The following is a 27780-nucleotide window of genomic DNA, read 5'->3' as shown; positions in this document are numbered from 1 at the left end:
TAAAGGGATGACCTTTTTATTTCATTTTGATATTCTGTACAGTTCTACTGCTATATTTATACACACTTCTGAACTTAAAACAAAATAAATTGAAAATAATGCATTAAGTCTCAACATCCTTGACATAATATCATATGGATAAGGGGGACCATGAAATAAATAACACGCACGCGCACACACAGAAAGGGTTTGTCGGAAAAGACAGAGTGTATTAAGGGTGGAGGAAAGAAATAAACATTACATATGCGACACCACCCAAGAAACACAGATTTGCACACATGCAAAAGCACCCATACGAACACTCAGGCACCTGTGTGCTGAAACACACCTTACATAGATACACAGGGGCACATGAAACAAAAGGCACTGCCAGCAGGAACAGCTTGGGCTTTGGGTGGTGGTGTTAAAACAAACAAACAGGTTTGGGTTTACTGAGAAGCATGTGCTGATGGACAACGGGCCTCATTTATCAGTATTTCAGTCGTATTAAATAAAAGATGGAGGAGAAAAGGGTGTGTGGAAAATGTTTACAGTAAATACTTTGGTTAAATGCATTCATTTTATGATACATGCATGCCAAATATCCAAAACAACCCATGTAAAAGGTGTAATGTACTATATCACATGCGCACTCAATGCATGTTTTAATACTTGATAAGTGAGGCCCCATGAGGGAGCGCTGATGACACACAGACACTCATTAAAAAACACTATTCACATTATCCTCACTGCCCGAGATGAGCACACACACACCAACCAGTAGGAATGATACCAAAAGAATATTAATATTCATTGCAATAACAACAAAGTTAAACCTTGTCACTCTTTTCCAGTGTCTACATAATACATACGCTTTGCAAACACATCATTGGTACATCATAGCCATTATCATGAATTTTATATTATTTTTTGTTTCTTTTTTTAGGTGGAAGGTGGGAGGAGATTATAGGAAAAAAAAAAAAAAAAAAAAGCAGAAATGCAAGCCCAGCCGCAGAGTTGTGGGCCATCCAGTGACCTGCATCTATATGTGCAAAAAACAGAAGCTGATTTAATTCTTACTTACACCACCTTTAATAAGATAAACTTCCAGATGTCTCTCATCGCTTTAGAAATTCTCTCAATAGATCTGTCCCTCTAAGCTTTGGTGTAAATATCCTCTCACATTCAAGCACAACCCATGTACAATAACAGTGTAAAATCACTTTTACAATAAAGTGTAAGATCTGTAAAGGTATGTGGAGTGCTTCGCTCAGTAGGAGTTCATGCAAGGTTGCTTAGATCAGGATTTAAGGGGGGAAATTAAATCACAGTTAACATCTGAGAAGAGGTTTGTCTGTGTGGGGAGAGGATTAGTAACTGGGTCAGATTGAAGATTTTTCTGTCAGCGAAGCACCTGACAGCTTTTTTGTTTCCTGCATGCCGTTAAAGTGGGTAAATAGACTGATTGGAACAAATAAAACTGGGATAAGAAAACTGAGGTTTTGGACGAAGTAGGTGGAGTTGGGTTCCTTTCCTCCTGTAGTTTTTCCTCTTTGCTCAATGCATGCTCCCTGAGAAAAATCAGAGAATGGATCTCGCTTTCTTATCTTTCCTTTCCTTCTGGTTCTGGCATCTAAAGTCTCCAGCCTAGATCCTAACAAACGCTTCCCGCATGAATCCACACGTCTTATATTCCAGCACAAAAAGAATACATTTGGTGATAACCCTATACATCAATTCCAAGAAACAAAAACGCTCAGTATGATTGTCCTTCCATCCCAAAGAGATGCTGAGAAACGTAATCATGCCTTCTGTTTTAATTCTAACTCTATGTGCAGGGGGATGAGCTGAGAGACTCATGCATAAGTAACACTTGCAGTAGCAGCAGCAGCAGTAGCAGAAGAGGAGGGAATCTTTAAAAACACTATTTTAATATCAGTCCCAAATGAAGTTTCAAGTTGGAGTTTCAGATCTTGCTGTGATCTTTCTGTGTGTGTGTGTGTGTGTGTGTGTCCTTGGCAATGAAAACACTTCTTGTCCAATCAGCTTGCGGACCACACACCCCGTATCCTTTCACGACGCTTTCAACCCCTGATTCTCTCCACGGGGAGTGGATGTATGGATTTGGGGGGGGGGGGGGGGCTTATATGCATCCTGAGAAAGGGTATGCGTCTGTGTGTGGATGTACTGTATGTTTGTGCATGTGTGTGTGTGTTGGGAGGGTGGACACAAGTTCAGTTACGGCTCCAGTCTCTGAATAGATCATGGCGCCTTGAGGGGTCGGTGTTCAGAGGGCCAGTCTCCCTGGGTTCAGTTTATAAGGTAACAGGTGAGGAGGAGGAGGAAGGGTGAGGGGAGGGGAGGGGGGGGGGGGTCAGGGGTCATGTTGTTGTAGGGCCTGTTGTAGTTTCTGTCGGTACACAGCGTATTTTTGCTCCACTGTCCGCATGCGCTCTGCCTCCTCTTTCTCCAGGATTACCAGGAAGTTTTGTAGCTCAGGGACAGAGAATGCATGCCACTGTCAGAGGAAGAGTGAAAACACAGAAAGAGTTAGTCTTTGCTACTAGCGTTCTATAAATGTCCACCAAAAAGAGATATCATCTCAGGAGCCTGGAGAATTTCCATTTCATGCTAGATAAAGTAGGTAAAAATGTGTGAGAAAATCACTGACACTTCAAATGTGCTTGTATACTACAGGTGTGTGTGTGTGTGTGTGTGTATAAGAATGTGTGCTTCCTCACCTCCACCTCTCCGGTCTCATTTTCCTTCAGGACAAAGGTGAGCTGCTCTGGGTCAGGCCCTGCTATCAACCTCAGAAGAAGAGGACGCTCACACAGAGGAAGTTTCTGGAACAGATCTGGAGGGACAAAACGCTCATCATTCAATACGGTCCGTTCCATTTGTTTTCTGCAAATTAGCTGCTAACTTGGTGTCTTTCCCTCACCCTGACTGTCGCGGTGCGTCTGCCTGTACAGCGCAAACTTGCGGGGATTGTCCAACACCATGAACTTATTCAGCAGGCCCTGGATGACCTCTCTCGTGGTGGTCAGAGAGCTGATGTGGATCTGCTTCATGCAGTCGCATGGTAGGTAGAAGGATGTTCTCTTATCACTCTGCCCACAGTCCGTCCCTTCCTGGCAATCTGACGGTGCTTGATTGTGGCTGCCCGTCTGCCTGGACGCTCCCTCTGAGCTCGCTGCCTTCATGTCGGGGACCGTGACTGGTCGACTGAGCCTCAGGTGGACCTTAATGAAGCCTGTATAGGATCCATCTGAGGCCTAGAGCACACAGAGAGAATGAGGGAGACAGTGAGAGAGTGGATGCACATTTCAGTGTTGGTATGTGAACGACATCAGGACTGGAAAGAAATATTGTATGTGCTTCTTTAAAGATGTAGTTCTGGGAAATAGCTTGGCAAAACAGCAAATAAATATAGTTCCTAAAATGTTGAACTATTTCTTTAAAGTTATAATGACATGCAAACTGCTTTTTTCACCTCCATCACCTTTACCAATGTTTGACATATACATGGAGGTGAAAAAACAACAAATATAAAAGGATATTTTAGAGTTATATCAGTTACTTTAATTTGATGAAATCATGCATCTGTGGAAAAGCATTCAAATCAATACCATGCACCTCTTATCTCATGTATACTAATATCCTACTTCTGTTTACTTCTGTTCCTACTTTTATATAATACCATTATATCCCTGCTCAATTTCCTGTTTCTATTCATGGAATTATGAAAGAGAGGAAGTTCTAAAAAATTTAGCGTTATTGTTTGTTTGACATTATTATAAAGTGCAGCACTCTCACCAGCAACAACAAGTGTTCAAAACTCACCAGGTTCATGCCATTTTCAGACACTTGAGTGTTATACTCTTCTATCCTTGTCCGCACCTCTTCCTCTGACAGGTCCTTTGTTCCTCTCTCCTCTTCCTCCTTTGCTTCATTCTGCTGTAACGCAGGGAGAGAAGGGATGTCAGTGTTCAAATGTCAGAGTGCTGGTTGTACTTGTGTTGTTATTATTATTATTATTATTATTGGTATTTTAACCAGCAGATGGTGCTGCTCCCATCATAAGTCCTGTAAAACACAAATGCTCTGTCTTCCTTTGCACAAATTTATGAATAGACATCTGAGAACACCAGAATCAAGAGAAACCCCTCCATCCTGCACCCCTTTAAAAAATTGGCCTGACTGACTTGCAGGCACACCAAGTGTCATATTTGATAAGAAGACTAAACAGCATCAAGGCCATTTCCTGCACACTCTGGTCTCTCTCTCATAGCAACTACTTGTGACAACACCTCCATCTCCAATACTGCATGTTTGTAAGCTGCAGGAAGAAAAGCTGCCTCTCTGTGGCTGATGGGAATTCTTATAGACACCAAGCTATCTCTTCCTCCTCATTACACAACTCCACACAGAGACAGGAAATGTTGTGAATGGAGCAAATCCCACATTCAGCATCGCAGCACAAGAATATTGACAGCACTGCCTCCCTCTAACTCTTACTCATGTTCCTCTGTGACTAAGACAGAGTGAGAGAGACAGAGAGAGGAAGAAGCGACGAAAGGAGGAGAGGGAGGGAGGCAAACGGGGGGGGGAGGCAGTGAAGGAGGCGAGTAAGGGGTAAAGAATGATGAAAGAGCGGCTGCTGAGCCAGCCTTAGCAACACACAGTTTGACTGGGTTATTTATAGTACAGTGGGATGCATCCTCTCTGTCTTACAATAGCATTTTTTTTTTCCTTCTACTGTTCGTTTGTATTTTCTGGGGCAGAGAGAGAGAGAGCATGTGTGTGTGAGAGAAAGAGAGAGAGAGAGAGAGGGAATGCTGGCAGCAATCGTTTTCGTAGGGGAGTCCTCGGGTTGTGTGATGAAGTCACCGTTTCATTCAGCAGAGATGCAGTGTGGAAGTGTATGCGAGTATCTGTGTGTGTGCACACATAGAGATTGAGGCCCCTTGTGGTAACAAACAACACATGCAGGCGCACACACACACACACACACAGCACACACACACACAGCACAAGTGTAGCTTAGCTGACATTTAGAAAAAAGAGTTGATGGCATTATAACATTTATTTAATAACATTTATTTATTAATTTCGAGGCTGACGTTCGGAGACGGATCCAAGGACGGGACTGTGCGTGTGTCCATGTGTGGACAGAAACAGCAAGAACAGAGGGACTTTTCATTTTGCCTACCACATAGCTCATTCTTTTTGCTGCCGCCTTTATCTCCTCCACACATCAGCCACTCCTCTGTGCAATTATGGCCCTACTATCAGTTAGGACACAAAAACACATTTAAAAATAAGAGTTTACAGCCCTGTTTTTGCATCTCCACAGACTCAAGTGCACTGCACTAATTACATTCATATAAGAACAAAATTAAATCCCCTACATTTGCTACAACTGTAGGACAAACATCAAGCCTGTATGGCAAATTCAGTTGTTAAGAAAAGAATCTGGGGAATATGGAGGAGTTGACTTGTATGTAAAATTCCCCCCAGTATAAAGCAACAAAGTGAAAAGAACTTTGCAGGAATTCCTGTGTTTGTATGCAAGTTTCTAAATGTATCAGAGGCAGTGCCCTGCCTCTCTTTCTGCATACCAGTGAGAGTGGTCTGGGGACAATGGAGAGGGACAATAGAGCAGTTTCCGCCCCTGAGAGTTCCACAAAGTCCTGGGACATCGCCCTGATCCGATCAGGTCATGAGGGAGAAAATGATCGGCAAGACACAGAGACGGAGAGATGTGAACCCTGAACAGGCTTGCAGACGGCTGTCTGCACTGCGGTTACAGGAAAACACCTAAGTTTTGAGTATAAGCACCGTTGTGTGTGAAGTGAAGCAAAAAATGCAAAATCACTACTATTCCCACAGTATGTCATCGGCTCTAGAACTCTATTTTCAGTGGTCATTATAAAGTGAATGATACAAAATGATGCAAGTCATATTAAGATAAACTGTTAGAGCTGTTTTACTGCTTTCCCACTCTGTCATGTTCGTTTTTCATTCATTTAGTGCTTTTATAAATTATTATTTAGATTTTTCATTTTCATTTATCATACACAATGTTAGGCATGGAGCGTCCACTGTACCCAATGACAAATGTGATCAAATACAACAACAAGAGGACAGTTTTACCCAGAAAACGTTAGACTCATTAGACTGATAGCGAGTGCACACACTGAATGATATGTCACTGACTGATTACAGGTGACAGGTCCAGGCCATTTAATCCTATTTAAATGATCAGTGATTCACATAGATGGAAAGTAGCTTAAGTGTGTAACGTATCTGGGACTGTTACATAAGGATCACACACACACATATGTGCACATGACATGCAGATACGCACACACCCCCCTCAGGGTGACGTGAGTAAGTGTTGGTGCTCTAACTCTGATGAGATCAGACAAGAGAGGTCATATGACTGCTTGAAGTGTCTGCAAAGTAGTCAGTATTAAACCATGTGCCACGCCCGTCTGTGTGGATAAAGCCGACTACGTTTTCGCTACTTTGAACTTACTCTTGACTTTGTCACTCAATCCTGTGTGTGTGTGTGTGTGTGTGTGTGTGTGCGCGCGCTCGATTGACATCATGATCTTCGGGAAACATTAGACTCGAGGATCTATTACTACTGGCCAAGATTGAGGACATGACGAACACAGTGGAGCTAAAGTAACAATAACAAACTAATTCACAGCAAAACAATCTTGACAGAAAGCAGGAGAAGCACGATGGAGAACCCACACGCTGATTTTATTTCACAGCTCAGAGAACGCTGTGTGCCAGCACTGCTAGTACACACACACACAAGTGTATGCTCTCTCTCTCTCTCTCTCACACACACACACACACACACACACACACATACACACACACATTTTTGACATATTTCAAATGAGAGGTTCTGTGTAGAAAAACATACTTCAGTATCAAAAGTAAATGAAATTAATGATACATCAAATATTCATTGTGTTGTCAGTGTTTTTTTGTTCCCAGTGGTGCTGATCTAACTTATTTCTATAGCATTGTAGCATACAGTCTTTGTCCATAAACAGGCGACAATAAAAACATTAAATATTTCCATCAGAAATGTTCTGCAGTGTAGGTGTAAAGCTGCACACAATAGTACTACAAAACTGTACTTAATACAGTACACTTCTATTATAAGTACTGCATTAAGTCCACCTCCACACACACACAGACGATCTTTGTTTCCTACCAACGCTGCCTGATGTGTGCTGCGTATCGACGCTGTAGAGATTTCTGCTGCACATGTGTATGTGACAACGGGTGTTTTAGTGTTGATGATCACCAACAGCAATGTGACTCATTCATGTTTACTGTATCAAGAAGCGGACTAGAAAAAAACTGAATATATCCCTCTGGTTCACACACACACACACACACAAGGTTGCACAGCTATCCTTATTAGGACACTGCATTGACTTCCATTCAATGCGTTCACCCAAAATCTAAACCTAACATCAACCTTATGAGCAGTAAAAGTAACAAAAACTCATTTTTAAAAATTGAACTGATGAAAATTGAGAACCAAAGACTCAATCAGTTAGTCAGTGGCCATTCTTTTGATTGACATTTTGGGTGGAAGTAATGCTGTAAACAATAAATGTCAGTTGGCTCAGTTCAGCCCTGCTGATCATCAGAGCAACACTGTTTCAAATAAAACGAGTTTATCTAAATCAAGTTTATCAATCACTTATATTATCAATTTGTGAGCATTTTCATGACTTTTTTTTCCAGTTATTTTTTGTTGCTTTCACCCTTGAGGCCACTTTGCTGAAAGGATGAATTTTTGTGTTGTGAATGATGAATGATGAATGATGAATGCAAAGCGAGGAAATATGAGACATGGCTCCGTTTTCATCACATCACAACTGCTAAATTAATCATATTACTTGATAATTTAATACTCTTTTTTTCATTTCACACTGATTTTTACTCCTTCACATGCCTTTTCACCACTTCCATTTTTTTTTTAAATAATTAATTGTTGTTACTTCCACCACTCAAATTACCAATCCTCAACACACACCTCACCTCTAACCTTAATCAGGACCTCAGAAATTACGTTTTGCCTTTTTAGGACCAGGCTTTGGACTACTGGGCCTGACAAGGTCTGTGTTTATACTGGTCCCACTTACGGTCCCAGTAAGGATAGAAAAACACAAATGCACACACACACACACACACACACACACACACACACACACACACACACACACCACATTAAAGATGGCTGGTTAATCTGGAGCAAAAGGCTCAGCTCTGGAAATAATTCATAAAGAAAAGAGGATCTGACCTCCTCTTCCTCTGTTTTGCTGAATGTAAGTATCTCCCTGTGTGCCTGTGTACATATGCTTGGAAGAAGACTTGACATAATGACACATTTTTTAATTCCTTACTCACAAAGTATAGGGCATGATAACATCTCTATTCACAGGATGTCACACAGATTTTTGCATGTCTCCTTTTCATATTCAAACACAGGGACACAGGACACTTTGACTGCAGGGCTACTTTTAGTGCTCTACCAGAGGACACAACTGAATCGCTAACAATAATGTAGAACCATTCCCTCCTATGTATAGCTGACTGAGCAGCTATACCATCGGCCTGTGGCAAACCATTTTTCCTTGGCTGAGAAATCAGTCTCCATCAGCTGGCAGCTTCTGTGCTGGCAGCCCAGACAAGCTAACCCCAATACCCTTCTGTTTCAGTACGGCAGCAACCCTAACTCCACACACTGACAACACAGCTGGTCAATTATTCAGAGATTACCTTCTCCAAGTCAGACACCAAAGGCACTGCCAGGACGAGGGCAGCGAGGAGGAGGGCTGAGCATGTTTGACACAAATGGTAACGTCCGTGTTGTTTCATCTCAAAGCTTCTTGTGCAACCGCAGACACTTTCTTCTTTTCTATCTGTCACATTTCTATCTGTCTCTTTTGCAATAGTAAATAGTTCACTCACCTCCAGTGCATCATGGGAAAAGCAGAAAACAACAAACAAGCAGCACCTAACACCCTACAGTGAAAGTAATACTGCAGTTACAGTGCATGACACAATTATGTGTTAAATAACTGCACGTACAGTAGACCAAAACCATATCTCAGGAAGTGCCAACAAAACCATGAGTTGCTATGGTAACTAGGTAAATGGTTTGCTACAGTTAAGTAGTTGCCCTACACACATGCGTGCACGCTTTCCAATACAAAATTATCAGCTTTGTTTCTACGGAAACCTCTCCCACACGCTGTAGAGAAGAAGCTTCTATGGAATCTGTAGGTTAACCTCATTACGTCAGTAACACACACAGTAGCCTTCACTCTGCAAACAACCTTTTTAGACTATAACTTTAAATCTATGCTGGTCGTTCACATGATAAATGAGCTGCCAAAAGGCATCAAGGTTGATGAACAAGGCTGACAGACTGCCAGATCAATGTCTGTCAACAGATGTATGACAGTAACCCCCCTCCTACACGCTCACACACATTCACCTAGTACCTGCCTACTTAAGAATGCACAAACACCACCACTTCCTCTTCATACTTCTGCTTTTTGATAGTACGTTTTTCGATTTAAATGGCAGATTGTTTCCCAGTCACCCTGAAACACCAACCATCTGACCCATCTGAGTGTGTCTAACTCTTACAATTTCACCTCTCAGAGCGAGTGTGGTCCTGAATCTGGTACCTTAGCTGCATGCTTGGGTCTGCGGAAGAACGAGGTCTTGGCTGTGAAGAAAGTGAAGTCTTCACTCTCGTCATCCAGGCTGCAGTACCCACTGCTCATGCTGTTGCTGCTGGTCATGGAGGGGGTCAGCACTGTGTTGACAGTCATGGAGGGCTCCAGAGATGGCGTCCGGCACCGGCACAGCTTGAGGAAGTGTTGGTTTATCTCTAGCACGCAGGGCTGGTGCGACACTCAGCCACAATCAGAGTCTACACGCATCTAACTGTCCTTTAGTCATCCAGAAAAAGTCAGCACTCCTCTGCTGATACATCCAGAGAGTTTAAGTCCCACCTGTGAGGGCGAGACAGGTGAACTCGGCTCAGATTCGGCGTTTTGCGTGCCACCGGAGAGGGGACCAGGAAATCTGAGAGCGAGCACAGATGTGTCACTTCCTCCTGCCGTGTGTATATGTGTGCTCTGACCACGGTGTCACAAACGCACGCGCATCGTACAGTATATGCACCTGGTCATTTGCAGCTAAACATTGGCATGTACACACTGATACACAGCATGTAGCTGTCTCACATAAACACACGTATAGGCACACACTGGTGTCACGGAGTCAGTTTACAGGTTGGTTTCAAGTTAACCCTGCTCACCTGAGAGCCTGTTATGCGCGCGAACAAATGCTCATAAAGGCAACCACGCAATACCACATCCTGCTTTCGCCCTGCTCTGTGTCACTGTTGCGACCCACTGCGTAGAAACGAAGAACCCTGCGAATGAAGTTCCGGGTGCAGTGATGCAGCTCACTTGTGCCGGCATTTATCTGTGTGAGCATCCATCCGACCGTCCAGAGTAAACAGCGGCAGAAGAGCAGCGGCAAGACGTCCACAGACTCTCTACTACCTCCTCTCTCCTCTTCTCTCAGTTGCTTTGGCAATACTACCAGAGAGATGGATGCCTCCCACTCAGCCTCTCTCTCTCTCCCTCTCTCCTTCGTGCTCTCTCCCTCCCTCTCCTCATTCTTTCTCTCTGTCTGTCTGTGCACCCGCTTTGCTCCCTCACTCCCTTGCAGCCTTGCTCAACCATCTGTGGTTGAGTGTTATCAGCCTGCAAGCGCCCTCCCCCTCCTCCCTCCACTCTGCTCTCTCTCTTCCTGCAAGCCACTGCACCCTGCAGAGCATGGCCACTTCCTCTTACAAAGAGAGCAGGAGAGGCATGGGTAAGTAGAAAGAGAAATGCTGATGAGTGAGAGATACGAAGCCTTACAGCTCCTGTTTTACATACGGAAGTGACAGGAAGCAGCAGAGGGAATGGGGAAGATGGCTGCTATTCTAGAGAGATCCTGCTGCAGCGTGCAATTGTTCACTAGAAGCCATCACCAAACACTGGAAACATGCTGTGTTTATGAAGAACCGAGCCATAATTAGGGCTTAAGTTTTAACACCCCAAACCAGTCGGGGACAGATACACACCAGCAAAAAACGCATAACCTCCACAGCTGCACTACCATTGCAGGTTTGATGGTGGAGGGGAGGGCTCACAATGCTTAAGGTGAGATTAAGAAAATAATGAATGAATGCCCTCAGGATAGAGATTACAGTGACCTCTAGCCTTACACTGACCCCACATCTGCCCTCTGACCCTGGCAGTGACCCCCTAGTTAAAAAGCATCTAATGCCCCTGTCACTGCCGAGATTGATGGCGCATATGTGCGTCTGTCCGCACATGCTGTCTCTGTGTGTGTAATATGATTTTGAAATGTACTCAGACATGATTATAGGTAAACCTATAGGCTACAGGAGGGCTGCAGCGTGCACGGACAGTGTGTCACCCTTTCATCGGGTGTCTTTCTGTCAGGTTTGAGCCAGCCGAAGACTGATTACCTGCGGCTCTGCTCCTCGCTTCCATCAGTGTAATCACGGAGGGAGGCAGCACGCAGGGGGTGGGATGCTACACACACACACACACTTGCATACTGAGCGACACTCCTGCTGGTTTCAAGTCGATGAAGCCAGGTCAGTGTGCTGCATGTACTGTACATGCACATTGAGGGTAAGAGGAGATCAATTTCTGCTGATGCACACACAATAAGGAGCTGTAAAGATAGAGGGGGAAACACAACAGAAGTGCTCTCACAACTGCAGCTATAAAACAGAGCAAAAGGGGAGAGATAGGACTGCAGGAAATGAAATGTCATATCTCCTCTTGTCTGCAGTTTGAGTGTACCCTACGAACCAAACAACACTGCGGAGGGAGACAGGCCTTAGTCACAGAGTTCATATACCTCCAAGACAGACATCATCAACGCTCACTTAATTCTGAGTTTTGGCTCATTATCTTTAACTACACAGTCATTAAACTCAGAAAGAGCAGCATTGGTTATGCTAAAAATGACTCCACAAAAATATGCCATTATATTGTTTGAGTTTGGAACACTGGAAGAGGAGTTTGTACAGATGCTGCCTGACATTTGGTAAAATTTACTCAGTTCATCCACCTTCTCACTTGCTCCCTTCAATTCTCACCCGTCCAATCGACATGTTTCAGGATAGCATGATCGTGTCTATTTGTTCACGCTCTCTCGAAGCAGAGTACGAGCTGGCACAGCACCAGTGGTCTAATTTTGTGTTATCTGTCCCCTGGGTATGGAGTCGCTGCCAACATTCTGCTGCAGGCCTGTGGGGTTATCCAGCTTTCTCTTGTGTGTGTGTGTGTGTGTGTGTGTGTGTATGGACCACACTGCGTGGGTGACTGAAGCTGGGCTGCCAAGAGCAGCTTGCAGGCTCACACTCTCCCAGGTTCCTCACACACACAAAGAGTGGGTGATGCACTATTCTGAGGATGAATTTTACATAATTACTGTATAACTGGATAGCCTGTGGCTCGTACAGTATGAGTATGAAAGCCGAAATGATGGATTTTGAGTTTGACTCGATGCATAACACTGAAATAATGGATACCTAATTACATTCCACTAGCACACACAATATGTTGAGCCAATGCAACTATGCCATAATACAGTTCCCTACAGAGAACAGTGATTAACCTAATTAGTTTTCACTCAAATTAGAGAAGCTGAGGCAGTGAGAAGATCAGGATGCACCACTGACTGAATAAATCAAACCCATACTACAGGACAGGGATGACACAGAAATGGAGGGAGGCCATGAGAGAAACAGAGGAGGCAAAAGAGAGGGAGGCACATCAGATGCTTTGGTGACGTAGCATATTTTGTCCCAGCAACATGCTGCGACCAAAAAAAGCAAATGAGTGCATACATGAATTCATAAGTAGACGACCGAGGAGGAGGAGGAGGAGGGACAACATGTGGTGAAAGAGGAGGATGGTTATGTAAAAGTGTCGGACCGGAGAGATGCTGCAGAGACTGACTCACGTACATCTCGCAAAGTAGCACGTTATTGCAGGGTCATTAGGTTTGCTCTTTGCTCAGTGCTCCTAAAAATGCCACAAATAGATCTCCACACTCTTTTCACTTAATACTTAGTAATATATATTTTTTGTGGTTTCCGAACATTCACCTTGTGTTGAGGGGCTGTGGAGGAGCAGTCGCTTTTGGAAGATGGAGTTTCTTCGGACTCTTGGTCCCTCTTGTTGCAGTCTAGTTGGACCTGGCTCTCACACTCCAGGTGGCAGGTGTAGCTGCAGTCTGAGGAACACAAAAACACACCCATCAGAGACGAGAGCACACGCGGTCACATGTTGTAGGACAGGACCAGACGCTGACAAAAACAGTGAATAAAATACTGATCCAGCATTGTGAACTGTACCCCACTGTGGTATTTCATCTCAGACTGTAATGCCCATTAGTCACCTGCAAGTGTGTAAGTTTCAAATGACAAAGATAACCCACTAATGCTCCATTTGCACAGAGAACTAGCTCCATCTAGTGGTGAAGACCAGACACACACCTCTGAGGCGCTGGAAGATATCGTATTCATTAACAAAACATACCTTAGAACACGTATTTGTGTGGAGTGACTTCTTTCAAATAGAACACACAGGATACATCTGTCCACTTCATAATATAACATGTAAATTTGACCAGCAATAAACAGTTGAACTCACAACTTAATCTACTAACTACACCTTTGAGACCTGCTTCCATACAGCTCATTTACCCATCTGACGGCAGGAAACACTCAGCTCTAACTGTCACAAACGAAATATGATATTTTCTGATGCAGACACATTACACAATTTATAATGGACATACTGCACAAGGTCCAGCATGACAGACTCAAATACATGATGTAATACAGACATAAGCTATTGTATCATAACAATGGATGGCCACATTTATTTTACACGTTCAAGGCCAACAAAGTGTACCAATATAGCAGCCTTAGTGTGGCCGACTCCCATCTTGCTGCTCAGCTCGAAAAGAAGAGATTTAGGTACTTCCCCCCAAAACTTCCCTAAATAGTCTGATGTTCTTTAATTTTTTTATTGGTTCCACATATGACAGCCTTGGCTCGCAGACTTTATTGTGGTCAGAGGTTTTTCCGCTGAGATCTATGGCCTCACAGCTTACTTCTCCTTTGCTGGTGAGATAATCCATGCAAAAGAAAAGAGACATTTTAAAACCGCATGGGCCAAGAGAGAACTGTAGTTAGGGAGAACCTCTGAGTCAGATCCTTGTTGTGGTCCTCAAGCAGGAAAGCTTCTTAAATAAAACACTGCACAGTAGGCGACACGCAATCAGCCCGTTCGAATAAAAATTTTCAACAATGTTCTGTTTAAAAACCAAACCAAACAACACAGTCAGTGCTGAATGAATGAGGTGAGCTCAGCCTGGTTGGTTCTCTGCCTACTGATATCAGTGGCTCTGTCTGTATCCCGCTAAGAGAGGGACACCACCTCGTCTCTCACGCTCAGCATCGGCCCCGTAACCATGGCAACAAGCTTCTTGATGACTGGTGTAGAAAGAGCAGAGCTGTACTTACATATGGTCACTGGTAGAAAGACGTGTGTGGAGGTGTTTTAGATATTAATTCGCTACAAAACTCAGATTAATGGCCACTTTCACTTTCATTTAAAAAAAAAAGGTTGTTTGAGAATGAAATTCTCCGTGTATTTTGCACTGACATGGAAAATAGTAGGCCTGATTACTGCAGAAGGGACAAGGAGGAGAGAGTTAAAGGGAGGACAGGGCTTATTGTCCAGAGGGATGTGTTTAGCAAAGAAAAAACGTTCAGATAAAAGATGCTTTGCTTATGACAGTTTAGAGGTCACTGCAGTAAGAGAGGGAGACAGATGTAAGTAAGTGCGTGTGACAGACAGGTTGGCAGACAGAGAAAGAGCCAGAGGGACGGGCCGCAATGCCTCGCTGACAGGAGGGATGTGTTGAGGAAAGAGTAGAGTTCAGATAAGGGAAACTCTGCACATGACAGCTTAGAGGTCACTGCAGAAGGAGAGAAAGAGAGGAAACACACGGGCGAAGGGAAGAGAGAAACTCCTATCCTGTCCTGCTTTCCTTCATTTACTCCATCCACCCTCACTTTGGATTACATACTGGGCCTACACCTCCACATGCAGTGGTAGAGATATTTGGGTTTTTTTGGGAAATACTCTTCTGTGCTTTCCTGCTGGCTAACGTAGCTTAGCACAAACAGCACTGCATGTATCACTCTATAGCGGTCAAAAACTCCACAGGGTAGCTTTAAGGTTCCTCTGCTGTCACTCAACAGAAATTGGTGTTTGTGTTGGGCGGTGGTTACTTAGAGAAAACCCTGCACTTGTCTTTGTCCTGATAACTGATTTAGAGGACAGGAATTGCTGCAGGGCAAACAGCGAGGAAAATAGGAGGAACGCTCAGAGACCGAAACCTTTCCCCATTCCACACCGTCAGACACACCACTGTCAGCAAGTCACGGTTCACCTAGGATCCAGATTATTCCCACACTGATAACACACACTGTCTTGACCTCTCACTCGCACACATGTATAGTACTGTAGACGCACACAAGGAAATCAGCATTTCAGCATTTTGGACCGAGAACTGCCTGTTATTAAAGTGACAGACGAACACGTAAATAAAAATTTGAGCAGCGTGTACTTTTGCTGACATCCTTGTGAAAACATGGTTAAATGGGACATCTTGCTTTACACCTGAGTTTGGATTTAAGCTAAATTAAATTACAGGATTAGGTTCAGTTCAGAACAGGTGTTACAGGGAAGGTTAAAGGTTCTACTTTCAGTGGATTTAAGGCCACCATATGTGCAACTGAAGTGATTGTGGATTTTTCTTGTACGTATGCAGTATAGGTGTGTGCCGTTCGTGTAGGTGTTTATTAGTGTGCAGGCCAGGTATTAGGTGCACCTCATTGGCATGCTGCACCATACATCTGTGAGTGCTAATGAACAGGTGGAGAAACTGCAGCAGTAATCCAGTGACCCAGAATGGCTTTGAAGGTTGTGAAGGTGTGCTGATGCAGGCACAATCACAGAGACTCATGAGGGAGACGAATGAAAGAGAAAGCATAAAAGGAGGGGGGGTCAGCAAAAAAGAAAATTTTTCTTGTGTGACTTTTTTTGACAACCGTTCGACTGCCTGAGCCGAAACTCCCCTCTGGGCTCCATGTCTGGACTTGCAGGGGTTTCCCTTTCGCTCTTCTGTGGAAAGTACACTATTGTGCAAACTATCATATGAGGAAGTTGCTTTAACTTTAAGGCAGTGAGGCATATTCCCCCCCCCCCCGTAGGGATTTTCAGGAGAAGCTGTGTTCAGGTCTGCTTACAGGAATGCCACAACCGGTTCAGTTAGAAGAGCCCCCGTCAATGGACTCATCACATGCACAGACACATTTGCAATTGTACTATTGCCATCCTACTTCCATATTTATCACTCCAAATCAGGCTGAAAAGTACTTTCTTCTGTCTTCTGCTCCCTTTGACTGTAAAGTGCTTCAGTCACACATAAAACTTCAAGAACCTGTTTCATTGGGCTCTTTTGACAGTATTTATGATCTGTAGGCGAGCTAATCTGGCTGTCACTGCTCATAGTATCAGAGTCTTTTATTTTACTGGCCTTTTAATTCACTTTGTCAGGTAAACTGAGCCATGATTGATGATTGATGACTGATTCTTTTGGGGATTTTCATATATTTATTGTGATTTTGGTTTGGTTTTCCCTTTTTTGTAATAGTATAGTCCTGATATTTAGCAATTTTCCGTTAAGCACCTGATCTTATCTCTTAAATTTGAATCACATGTTTTGTAACTATGTGTGTGTATGTGCTACTGTTGTGTTTGCTAGATCCAACGTCCTGTAAAAGACATTAAGATATCCTGATTAAATAAAGCTATTATAAAATTTAGACAGTTTCATGATAGTGAACCCACATGTGCATGTGGGGACGGGACATGAAGAGATGACTGTAATGAAGCTGAGCTATAAACACTCATCAGCATCTGTTCCTCCTGCACAGAGCCATAATGTCTACAGTCTGTGTGTGTTGTCTCAACACGAGGAAGGGCTGTGGTGTTGTGTGTCGCCATGCTAGACTGGCCTCGCTTGCTCCTCCACGGCAGGAGATGCGTGCACAGACTCCCCCCTTTGTCTCTCATCCCATCATTTCAGTCTGACTGCTTTTTAAGATGACACTGCCTCCAGACAGAGCGAGCCGATGATGGAGACGGAGAGAGAGACAGCACTAGGAAACTCACATCGGCCTCGTGGATAGAGGCGAAGGAGCTTTACATGTACAGCATGCAGAAATCTATACGTGGTGGCTGTGTTAACGTCCACTGCTCTGCACTTGGGTCGATAACACCCGCCGCGAGGGAAGACAGGAAAGGAGGAGCTTTGATTGCAGCGTGTTAAATTACGGCAATTCTGTGCTCAAAAGAGGACATTCAGAGTGTCTTGGTGGAGGCTGCTGAGTGATAGAGTGGTCGTATTTCTCTTCTCTATCTTGTAAAAAATCCCAGTCTTTTGTTCTCTTTCCACTCCCGTCACCATTGGAAACCAGAGGAGCCAGAAAATTGTCCCATTTCTGCATCATCTCCTGTAACTTTCTGGAAGGTAGGGGATGTGGGTGGTTGTTTTTTTTTCTGTGAGACAGTGGGTGTGGGACAGACAGGATAGGGATACAGATACAGATTAGCAGGTCATGGAGGATGTTTGTATGGCACCACATGGAGACAGAGGGAAGGACATATTGTGTATGTCTGGGTGAGGAGGGAGGGGGTAAATAGAGGTTAGGGCAGCTATAATGTAGGGGTGAGGATATTAACACGGCCACTAATGAACCTAAACGGAGCTCTGTGTGTCTTATAAAGGAATTAAAAGCAGCTTTGGGGTCTTTGGGGGGCTTTATCCAGTCTGATCCCATCATAGCTCATTTGGAGCAGTTACCTATGTTTTCCTACTGCGCTGCTCATTCACACACACACCATGGCACCCATACCCATCTCGTTTTTTAACCCCCATTCCATCATAACAAATCAAAAAAGTATGCTTTTGTTCTCATACATTCTCACTCAAACACGCGCTGCACTGCCACTGCTCACCTCGGCATCTGTGTGTATTTGGGCGCATACAATCATTTCATATTCCATACTGACATTCTTTCGTTTCTTTTATTTCGTTCGCTACAGCATCTCTATCTCCCCCTCCATCTGTCAAGCTACAGATGCTCCCCGAATTAACCAAGCAAACAAGAGAAGAACCAGGTTCTCTTTTTGTTTTGTTTTTTGTGGCTTATTATGTCCAATCAGCTGCAAATGGATGCAGATGAATACTTAAGGTGATATTTTTTGTTTCTTGAGATTATTTCAGTAGCTTAAGACTTTACTCAGTATTCGTCGAAATAGTTACATCACATGATGACAACTGAGGCATCTCCATGACAAGTGAGCAAACTCAACATCAGCTAATGGAAGCCACCACAAGTGGCTGAAAGCTCCGCAAGAAATCTAATAAGTGGATGTTGAGTTTGGAATTTATTTTTGACAAAAAGTACAGTCTCAAAAATAAACCTTTAAGCTCAATCACAACAATGTTCAGAGCAGTGAAATGGTTTCCAATGTTGATCAGACAAATCCAAAATCCAAATGTGTACAACAAAAAAATCTTCTCACACTAGATGGACCAAAGACTAGTCAGAATCAAAGCAGCAAGTTGCTAAATTTTTAGCAATTTGGAGAATTTGAGAAGAATTTCCAGTCAGCATCATCCAAGATTACGACTTAGACAGATGATAATAATACACAGAAGGAGCGATATAAGAGGAACTGAGGAATCTGGTTTGGTCCAGTTCAGTCTTAGAAGGATTAACTGGGTTTCCTTACAGGGAACACCATCTAAAAATACCCATCATCTGTCTGCAGCAGCTCGCGCTGTTGATGCTGTTTGTGAAGCTTTTGCAGCATGACGTCACTCAGGTGAAGTGGTGAGGTTTTAATGAGCAGCTCCCTGAGTCATGTTTGGTCAGGGTCTTATCGGGCTCACACAGGAGGGCGCACACACACACACACACACACACGCGCACACGCACACGCACACACACACACACACACACACACACACACACACACACACACACACACACACACACACACACACACAAAAAGCTGAAGTAACATCTTTTTTTTCTTCAGCTGTCAGTCTCTTGCTGTGAATGAATCAATAATTCTGCAGCACCCAGCCATTTTTCTCCCTCCTCTTTTTACTCCAGCCATACTTTGTGCTAATGTTACATTATGTATTCCCCCCCTCCAAAAAGAAAAATACGACTGCATTAGCCTGTCCTCTATTTGGAGAAAACATGGGAAAAATCGATACCATGCAGCCTCCAACAGACTAATTCTTATCTCAAATTTCTGCTACAAATATGAAAGCCAATATGATAATCCAGTTATGTAGGATTTTTCTCGACAGTTATGCAGTTGTGTAGGTTTCCTGTGTTTGTGTGTGTGTGTCTGGAGCAAGAATAGACTGTAGATCCAACTGCTTTCATCTGACCTGTTTACTGGACTATTCTGCCGTTTACAACCAATCTGCAGCCTGTTCACACACGATCTTACACACATAGACACTGTGTGCTCTTACACAAAAGCGAGAGGGATAGATCGGCCGATGGGGTGGGGGGGGCGTCATGGACAAAGAGTAACAGGGCTTGAGGGCATTGCAGTTCACAGATAGACAGACTGATGCACACAATACCCAAATATTTTGGCCCACAGCCGGCCTTTGAGGCCAACCCGGCTCAACCTGTCTACTCATCATCTTTCCTTGCTTTCCAAAATACTGACCCCTATCACAACCAAACTGACTGGGATTTAATGTAAAACTTGTAAGTCTCAATTCCCAGTTTTTACTACTTGTGCACATCCCATTCTCCTCTCCATACCTGAGGTGGTGAGCAGAGATCCATTAGAGGATGATCGTCGGAGGATCCTCAGGCTGTCACTCCAGGAGCGAGACTTGGGCAGCCTCTTCAGCAGCCGTCCCAGCCGGCGTGACACCTGCCCGAAACAGGCGCTGCCAACCTCCCCCTCCGAATCACCCTCCGGGTACACCTGGCCGAGAAACGCTCTGCCCACCCTGGCGCCTTCAACTCCCCCTAACCCGACCCCCACCCCAGCCTGTGCCTTCGCTTCCTCCCGCCCTGGGACGAGAGGTGCTATCTGTGCCATGGATGGAGCATGGTGGCACCATCCGGCAGGCACAGTCCTGTGCGTGTAACCTTCGCTGGCCCTCCTGTCCTGTCCCCGGCCACCCCTGTCCCTCTGAGGGCTGCCCCAGCGCCAGCCCCCCCAGTTCCCCCCTCTGCCATCCCAGCGCAGCCACTCTGCCACCGGTGCCACGCTCCGAATAAACAGCCCCCTCTCCGCTCGCTCTGCCACCCCTCCACCTGTACTCCAAACACACTCCCTAATGCTCTCACCTCTCTACTTGCCTCACACTTTTCTCCTCCGGCCTGCACCTGACCGGTCCTCCTGACACCTCAGCGTGTGGACATGAGTCCTGAATCCCTGCTGTACTACTTGTTCCTCTCTAACGTCTCTCTGTTATCACTGCTCCCTCATCCTCTCTCCTCCTCTCTCCCCACTTTCTCTCTCCCTCTCTCTGTCTCTACTGCAGCACCCACACACTCTGCAGTAACAAACAGCCAGTTTAAAGAGACAGAGACCCCCCTCGCAATACTGGCTTTTTTATTCCTCTCTCTTCTCTCTTTCCAGCAACAGGAGCCTTTCTCCTTTCTGTTCCCTCAGCGGGTGACACTTCCACATGGTGGGATCTCTGTACAACAGAGCTGAAACGTTACAGACCACTGCAGAGGTGATTTACCGACACCACCTCCTCTCTTCTCCCACTTTTCTGTCGCCTTGGTGTGAAACCCTACAGCTTGGATGAGGGGAAGTGACTCAGCCATCCTGTCTAACCCCACAACAGTAACATATCTTGTCAGTGTGAAGGACATGCATCACCTCAGCAGTGTGTGTATGGGTGGTTGTGTGTGTGGGTTGAGATGATGCGCAGTCCGTTATTAATATATTCACTGTGAAAAAGAAAGACGGAGCGAGCTACTGGGCGCTCTTCTGCCCTACTTCAGAAATTGGAGAGTTTGGAGGAACAGGATGTGCTCACCAGTTTCACTCACAAGCGAATGACATAATCACGAGCAATGCCATAAGAAGGTTACGCTCTGATGTCACCTCTTTTTTTTTTTTCACTGCAGCACAGAGTCTGACGTTATGTGTTTTTTAAAATCCCAAATCCCAAAATGATTCTCAACTAACAAGTGCCCAGGAATGTCTTTGTTGTGTCCTTTCTGCCCTCGCCACATCTTCCTCTGCAGTCCTCCTGCTATCACTATCCAACAAGGGCGACCTAAATATAGCCTGGTTGAAAATCCCCACTGTTCTGCCATACATACAGGCGAGCAGCAGTACACAGTGAGGAGAGCACAAACCACCATGCAAGAAATTTCTGCAAAAACAAAACCCCCATCTGCATGTTCTATCTTTCTTTTCTTTTTTTGTCAAGGTCGAAAAAAATGTTAAGCAGTGGGTGACTGGGCTCTTTCCACATGTTTGTTTCTAAGAAACTGAAGAAAGATTCAGTATAATGGAGGTGGTGGCTTGATGAACATGTGTTCATTAGCTTTCTTCAGTGCTCAATGCAGCCTTGTATTCAGATTCTGTTTGTTTTCAGCTTAAGATATGCGGGCACTGAATGAATGCTTTGGTCAAAGTCTAGTTAAAACTATATTCATCGCAGGTCTGGCAGAGCAGCAGCAGTGGTATGTCGGGACAAGCAGGTTATGAGCCATTTAACACAACCCTCCTCCTATGTTTTCGTCTTCTGCTGTGAATGGAGCTTTGAGAGGACCAACGCGAAACAGCTCAAGGGTTCTTAAAACAAGGTCTGCATTGTGGGGCAGAAGTAAAATAAGGAAGGGAAAAAAGTACCAAAAAAACATCCTCTAGAAAGAGATCAGGAATGCCATGGGGCATAAAATACACTCAAAGGGTTTCTGTGAAAGTCTGTAGCAAATGTGTGTGTGTGTGTGTGTTTAGGTGTGTGCATGTGTTGCTTCCATGTGTCAATGCGAGTATCCCTCCCCGTCTCTGCAGTGACCAGCACACGACCCAACATCTGCTGCTCTAACAACAACCACCTCCGCTCCGTTTGCAAATATTTAAGCGGGAATACTGTTTAGCAGAGCTTTTATCATGTTCAGAGATCTAGGTGAGCTTTGATCTCTGGGATAAATCGACTTGTTCTGACACAAGGAGCAGAGATATACAGGGCCAATAACAAACCAAAGTAAACAGTAGGGGGGAGAAGAAAGGTTCACACACACTTTGAAAATACCGTGGAGTACCTAGTTATCCAATTTAGCTGATAGCAACAGAAAATTTGACAATTTGTAACCATTTGAATCTTTCATTGAGCAAAATGCCAGAAATTCTCTGATTTCAGCTTCTAAAATGTGAGATTTTGCTGCTTTTTTCTGTTTTATATCATTGTTGATGCAAATTTGAGGTTTTTGGTCAGACAGGATGAACATTATTGACATCTTATAGCCAGAGCAATTAATTGTATTGTTGCAGCCTAAACTAAATATGTGTGTGTATGAGCCTCTCTTGATTGCCTCTTAAGATATTTTTTTTGTTTTTAATCCTCATACGCAGCATATAAAGTTAATGGTTTACAACACATTAATGTGGCTGTGAGTAAATATGTGTACATTTTGTTGAGGTTTTGATTTTGTTTTATTTCATTGTGTTTTTCCCTCTATGAAGCAACAGTTAACTTGTATTCAAGCACTTATTAACATGTATTAAATACATGTTCAAATTAGAATTAAAATCAATAAAATTGCTGATGGATGTTGGTAAAAATATCCTTGAATCTGCTTAAGTGCTTAAACCATTAATTGGTCATTTGCTGCTTAGACGCTATATTGGGAAGGTTAAGCGTTAACCTAATGAGGTTTAAGTGGCAACTAGATAAGTGGAAATTGTGTATACACAGTAAAAGGTGCATGTCTTTTTGTTTAACAGAGATTGAGGAGAGAACTGAAGCCAGTGGGTCAGAGCACTGGTGCCACAACAGCATGGTTCCCTGAAAGCTTTAATTAAATATTAATCTGACGTCTGACTCTGTCTGCCAGCCTGTAATCCCAACCTCTCCATCCCTGAGACATAATCCCAGGCAGGAGATACCCAGAGCGGGGATTAAGGAGGCTACCATTGCCCTCCCTCCCTCTCTCCCTCCCTCCCTTCCCACCTCCCCTGACCAGCGGCACAACATGGAGAGATGACACATCAAATCATAAGAACAATGACAAACAACAGCCACTGACAGGATGTAGCCCCTAATCTACTGAACAGATTTATATAACTCTTTCAAAAATCATTTTTATAATAGTAGGATTGTTGTGTATTATACTGTTAAGTGTGTTTTCCTGTGCATATAACAGTATAATGTTTGTCTTTTGCATATGAGAAGGGAGAACATCAGAGTTCGTCCCCAGATTAGTGTCACTGAAGTAAACACTTAGAGCTCATACATGTTTGGACTGACACTTATCAGACATGTTGCTTATATGCTTCATTATTACTTTTTTAGAGACTATTTTTTTGGCATTTTCTGCTTTATTTGAAAGTGGCAGTAGAGAGGCCAGACAAAGGCAAAGACTCCGCCTTAATAAACGGCCCTCGCTCTGCCAGGTGAGCCACTAGGGTACCCCATATGTTCCATTATTTCATACCCCCATTAGGCCCTGATGCCACATATGGCTCTCATCTGTATCTGAGTAGTGTAGTAAGCATATATATAGTGTGGGGGTGTTGGGGGACGTACCACAAATCAAACTCCCAAGAGGGGCAATAAAGATACAAATGGACGAAAGCCAGCGGTAGGAATAAATTCAGAGGACTACGCAGCGACAGAGCGGCAGACTACGAGGCTGGGAGCTCTGGCTAGATTGACAGATTCCACTGTGGGGCAAGGCCACATCACAACCGTACATGGGAGCTCTCAACTGTCCCAGGGGGGGGAGGAGCTGTATAGCCGTTCCTATGAGCTTCATATTCAACAAAGCCAACGCAGATACAGGGAGGAGGGCGATAAATTGGAGACAGACAGAGGGAGCGAGGCGCACAGCAAGACAAAGGAACGGAATGATGGTTGTTTATGGTCGCAAAGGCCTCCGTCTCTCACTCCCTGTCATTTGCTGGGTGTAGTTGAAAGAAGAGCGTGTGTGCGTGTGTGTGTATGCGTGCTGTTTCTATTTTGGCAGTTTTGGTTGCGTCTCTCCCCACAAAAATACCCCAAAATGCCTACATTTGTGTTGCTTGTCATAAATGTCCTGGTGACCCCCACCACTGTGTGCCGCATTCATCTCTGATGTTTTCTGAGAAAAGGGAGCAAAAAGGACACTTTAGAGGGCAGCTGCTGGCAGCATAAAACTACAGCTAATTAGGTTGTTATGAAGATTAAAAAACTTGTTTAAGTTCTTGGGTTGTAAAGAAACTCATGACTGTGTGTGTGTGTGTGTGTGTGTGTGTGAATAGTGCTCCAGTAATCACTGCTCTCGCTCCACTGAGCTCTTGCTGATAGCACACTAAATCAGACAGCTCTGCAGTGCTGGACAAACTCTCGCTCTTTTCTCCCATCCCTTACTCACCCCGGCTCTCTTCGGTCCTCATCGCTCTTGTTCTAGCTGTCCGTCTCTCCTCATCCCCATCACCCGGCCTTCCTCCACCTCTCCACTGACTCTTACCACTATTTTTGCTATCCCTGTTTCCAGCTACTTGTCCTCCTTCCCCTCTCTTGTCCAACTTCCCCTCGGCTCTGTGCCTCTGTGTGTTCTTGAACTGTCCTTTTCTTCTCTCACTTCTTTCCTCACTTTAAATCCTCTCTTTAATTGCTTTATCGCACACTGCTCTGCCCTGAGTGCTGCTGACACAATGCCAACTCAGCAGCCGCATGCACTCACAGACACACGCGTTCACAACATACACACACACGAACATACACAGCATGTATGTATGTATGTATGTATGACTGTACAGCATGTGCACAGAAAAGCCACCTCACACACATGCTCAAAACCTTTTGAGCATGTCCAGCAAACGGTGTGTGTGTGTGTGTGTGTGTGTGTGTGTGTGTGTGTGTGTGTGTGTGTGTGTGTGTGTGTGTGTGTGTGCGTGCGTTCAAACCAACCAAACAAATACCCATACTGTCAGGTCCAATGGGTTCGGCACAAACTCTCTGTGTCTCAAAGCTGTGCCTCCATCAGGCACAATGAATGTAAAAAGTTTTAAATGGCCTTAAAAAAGCACTCTGATATCCAGTTAGTGAATCTCTGCACAGGTCTTGGAGCAAACACTTTGTTCTCAATAACCTAAAACACCAAAAAGCATTAGTTCATGGACACTTGCAATAAACTGTGAGCTTTAAAGACATTTCTGCAGGGTGTCTGGATACCAGAAATGCACCTCTGTGAATTCTGCCATCTTTCCCTCGCTCTTTGAGCTGAGGCTGCAAATCACAGTGAGAACTCTGGGAGGCAAAGCTGGAAGGACGAGATAATGGGCTTTCCATGGAAGGTTTTTGGCTTTGTCTGTGGAGCAAAATGCTTGGAAATGTCCTTCCCTGTCACACTGACTGGCTCACAAAGGCACATGCACACTTCTTTGTGTACAAACACACACACACACCAGTATGGAAGAGTTCAGCACCAGGTTACTTGTACCCTTCACAAAATAACCAAATAGTGAACCAGAAATAAGATACAGGTCAGGAAGTCCCCCATTGTCCCCCCACCATCTCAAAAGGGAAATAAATACAACAGATGAGTCATTAGAGCATTTAGGGTTCACAAATTGTAATATGAGACAGTGCTGGTGGGTAACTAATGTCATCAATCTCCTCTGGGCATTCACAAAGATTATCTCAATACAACTTACTTCGACACTTGAGTGCCTGTGCGGTGATCTGACGGCTGCAGGCGTCACACCAGTCCTGCTGAACAGACTTGGCCTCGAACCGGTGTCCTTCTCCCTTCTCGGTCCTGATCCGGGGGTCCTTCCCCCGGGGAAAGATGGACCAGGCCTCCCTCCGGGGAGGTTCGGTGCGGACCAGCCTGACGACCCCAGTCCTGCCCTGTGTGAGCCGCGGGAGGCCGCCGCTCTCTGCTTGTGCTGACACGGAGGAGCGGTGTCTGCTGTCCCCGCTCCAGGTGTCCCGTCTCCCGTGCGGCGCGTCCCGGTGCCGGTGAGCTCCTCTGAGTCCATTAGGAACCGACCCGTTCGGCATGACATTGACACCCGGCCCCTTGAGAGAAGTCCCCCTCCGACCACCTGTGTTGTGGTTTGAGTCACAGTCGACGTTGCTGTTGCAGTCACCGGTCATGTGCCCGGTCCGACTTAGAGGAGCCTTGGCTGGGGAGCGCCTGTCGCAGTCCACGCTCCTGTCTTCTCTGCCCCGGTCTGCGCTACGTGGCGCAGCAGGGGCGGCCGGAGCTCCGCATCCTTCACCGGGCATCATCCCTGCTGCCACGGCCGGTCCTCCAGCTTGTCCCGGAGACAAGAGATGAGCTCCGGACCCCCCCTTAGCAGGGACCGAGCCGCGCTCCCCGCTGCTCACGGAGCTTCTCCTGAACATCATCTTCTCCGAGGACGGTTTCCTCGGCAGGGAGATCTTCTTTCTGCCGCCGGCCAGTTTGAAGAGCAGAGGCTGCGGCTCCGAGTCCAGTCTGAGCGGACCCGGGTGCTGCCCCACCACGCTCGCAGACGCCATTGTCCTGCTCCCCTGGAACTGCTTGTGTGTGTGTTTGTCTGTTTGGAGTCTGTATCAGAGTGTGTGTTTACTCCGTGCCCGGAATGTAAACTCAACTCACGCCTGCGAGCAGCGTGTAGTAGTGACGCAGGGGATCCGACCACTTTAAATACCGTGAGCGCGCATCTAAGAGACAGGCGCGCGCACCGTAATCCCTTCCTCACACTGTAGGTCTGATTTGGCATTAACTGAAGTATTACTGAGCACTAATTCACTGGATAACAACACTTAACTTCCTAATAACTGACTGTAATTTGTCAGCTGTTTTCTTTACTATTGCTACCAGGCCTTTGCTCTAAGTTTAGTCATAATAATAATCTTCTAAAACCACTTGTGCTAAAAGTAGACTTCTGAAAGCAGACTGGCATAAACCAGAGACCACAATCACAGATGAAGAATCTGTGCTGAGCCACCACAGTCTGGATTAAGAAGTATGACTCAGGGAACATAACGATAATAATAACGATAATAAGGATTTTGGTTTCCTATTCAAATTGTCCATACTATGTCAAGATTTCTTTAAAAACGTGGTTATAAATATTAAAGAACAATGTCATATAGTGCCTGCTTTTGACATTGATGGTTGGGGTTTGACAATGGAAAGTCATCTATTGAATGTAATTAATTATTTATACTTTTTTGTGGGTGCTTAAGTGGTGTGGGCAGAAGTGTGGCGTCACCGTTGAACCTACACAACAATCAGTTATCTCAATAGCAAAAAAACCTTTAATGTCTGATAAAATTGATGTGCAGACA

General features: G+C 44.8%; 1 protein-coding gene across 1 annotated transcript; it reads right to left on the bottom strand.

The window, feature by feature from the left end:
- Positions 1-26761, bottom strand: rassf5 (Ras association domain family member 5). Its single transcript, XM_070851162.1, has 6 exons — positions 26154-26761; positions 13244-13371; positions 3826-3939; positions 2924-3257; positions 2721-2836; positions 1-2497 (listed from the first exon to the last, which is right to left on the bottom strand). Exons 1-6 carry the CDS (start codon positions 26731-26733, stop codon positions 2354-2356), a joined length of 1416 nt encoding a protein of 471 aa, XP_070707263.1. The 5' UTR covers positions 26734-26761; the 3' UTR covers positions 1-2353.
- Between the last annotated feature and the right edge of the window lie 1019 nt (positions 26762-27780).

The sequence above is a fragment of the Pempheris klunzingeri genome, chromosome 2 (assembly GCF_042242105.1).
Source record: "Pempheris klunzingeri isolate RE-2024b chromosome 2, fPemKlu1.hap1, whole genome shotgun sequence".
NCBI lineage: Eukaryota > Metazoa > Chordata > Actinopteri > Acropomatiformes > Pempheridae > Pempheris > Pempheris klunzingeri.
This window is presented reverse-complemented; position numbering and strand designations above follow the sequence as displayed.

Bases quoted from the DNA above. Each gene is read 5' to 3' on its own strand.
- rassf5 (XM_070851162.1), bottom strand. From the start codon at position 26,733: ATGATGCCCGGTGAAGGATGCGGAGCTCCGGCCGCCCCTGCTGCGCCA. The intron at 3,258-3,825 runs GTGAGTTTTGAA...TGTGTGCTCTAG, and splicing joins CTGAAAATGGCATGAACCTG to GCCTCAGATGGATCCTATAC. The intron at 2,498-2,720 runs GTGAGGAAGCAC...TTCCTCTGACAG, and splicing joins ATGAGACCGGAGAGGTGGAG to TGGCATGCATTCTCTGTCCC.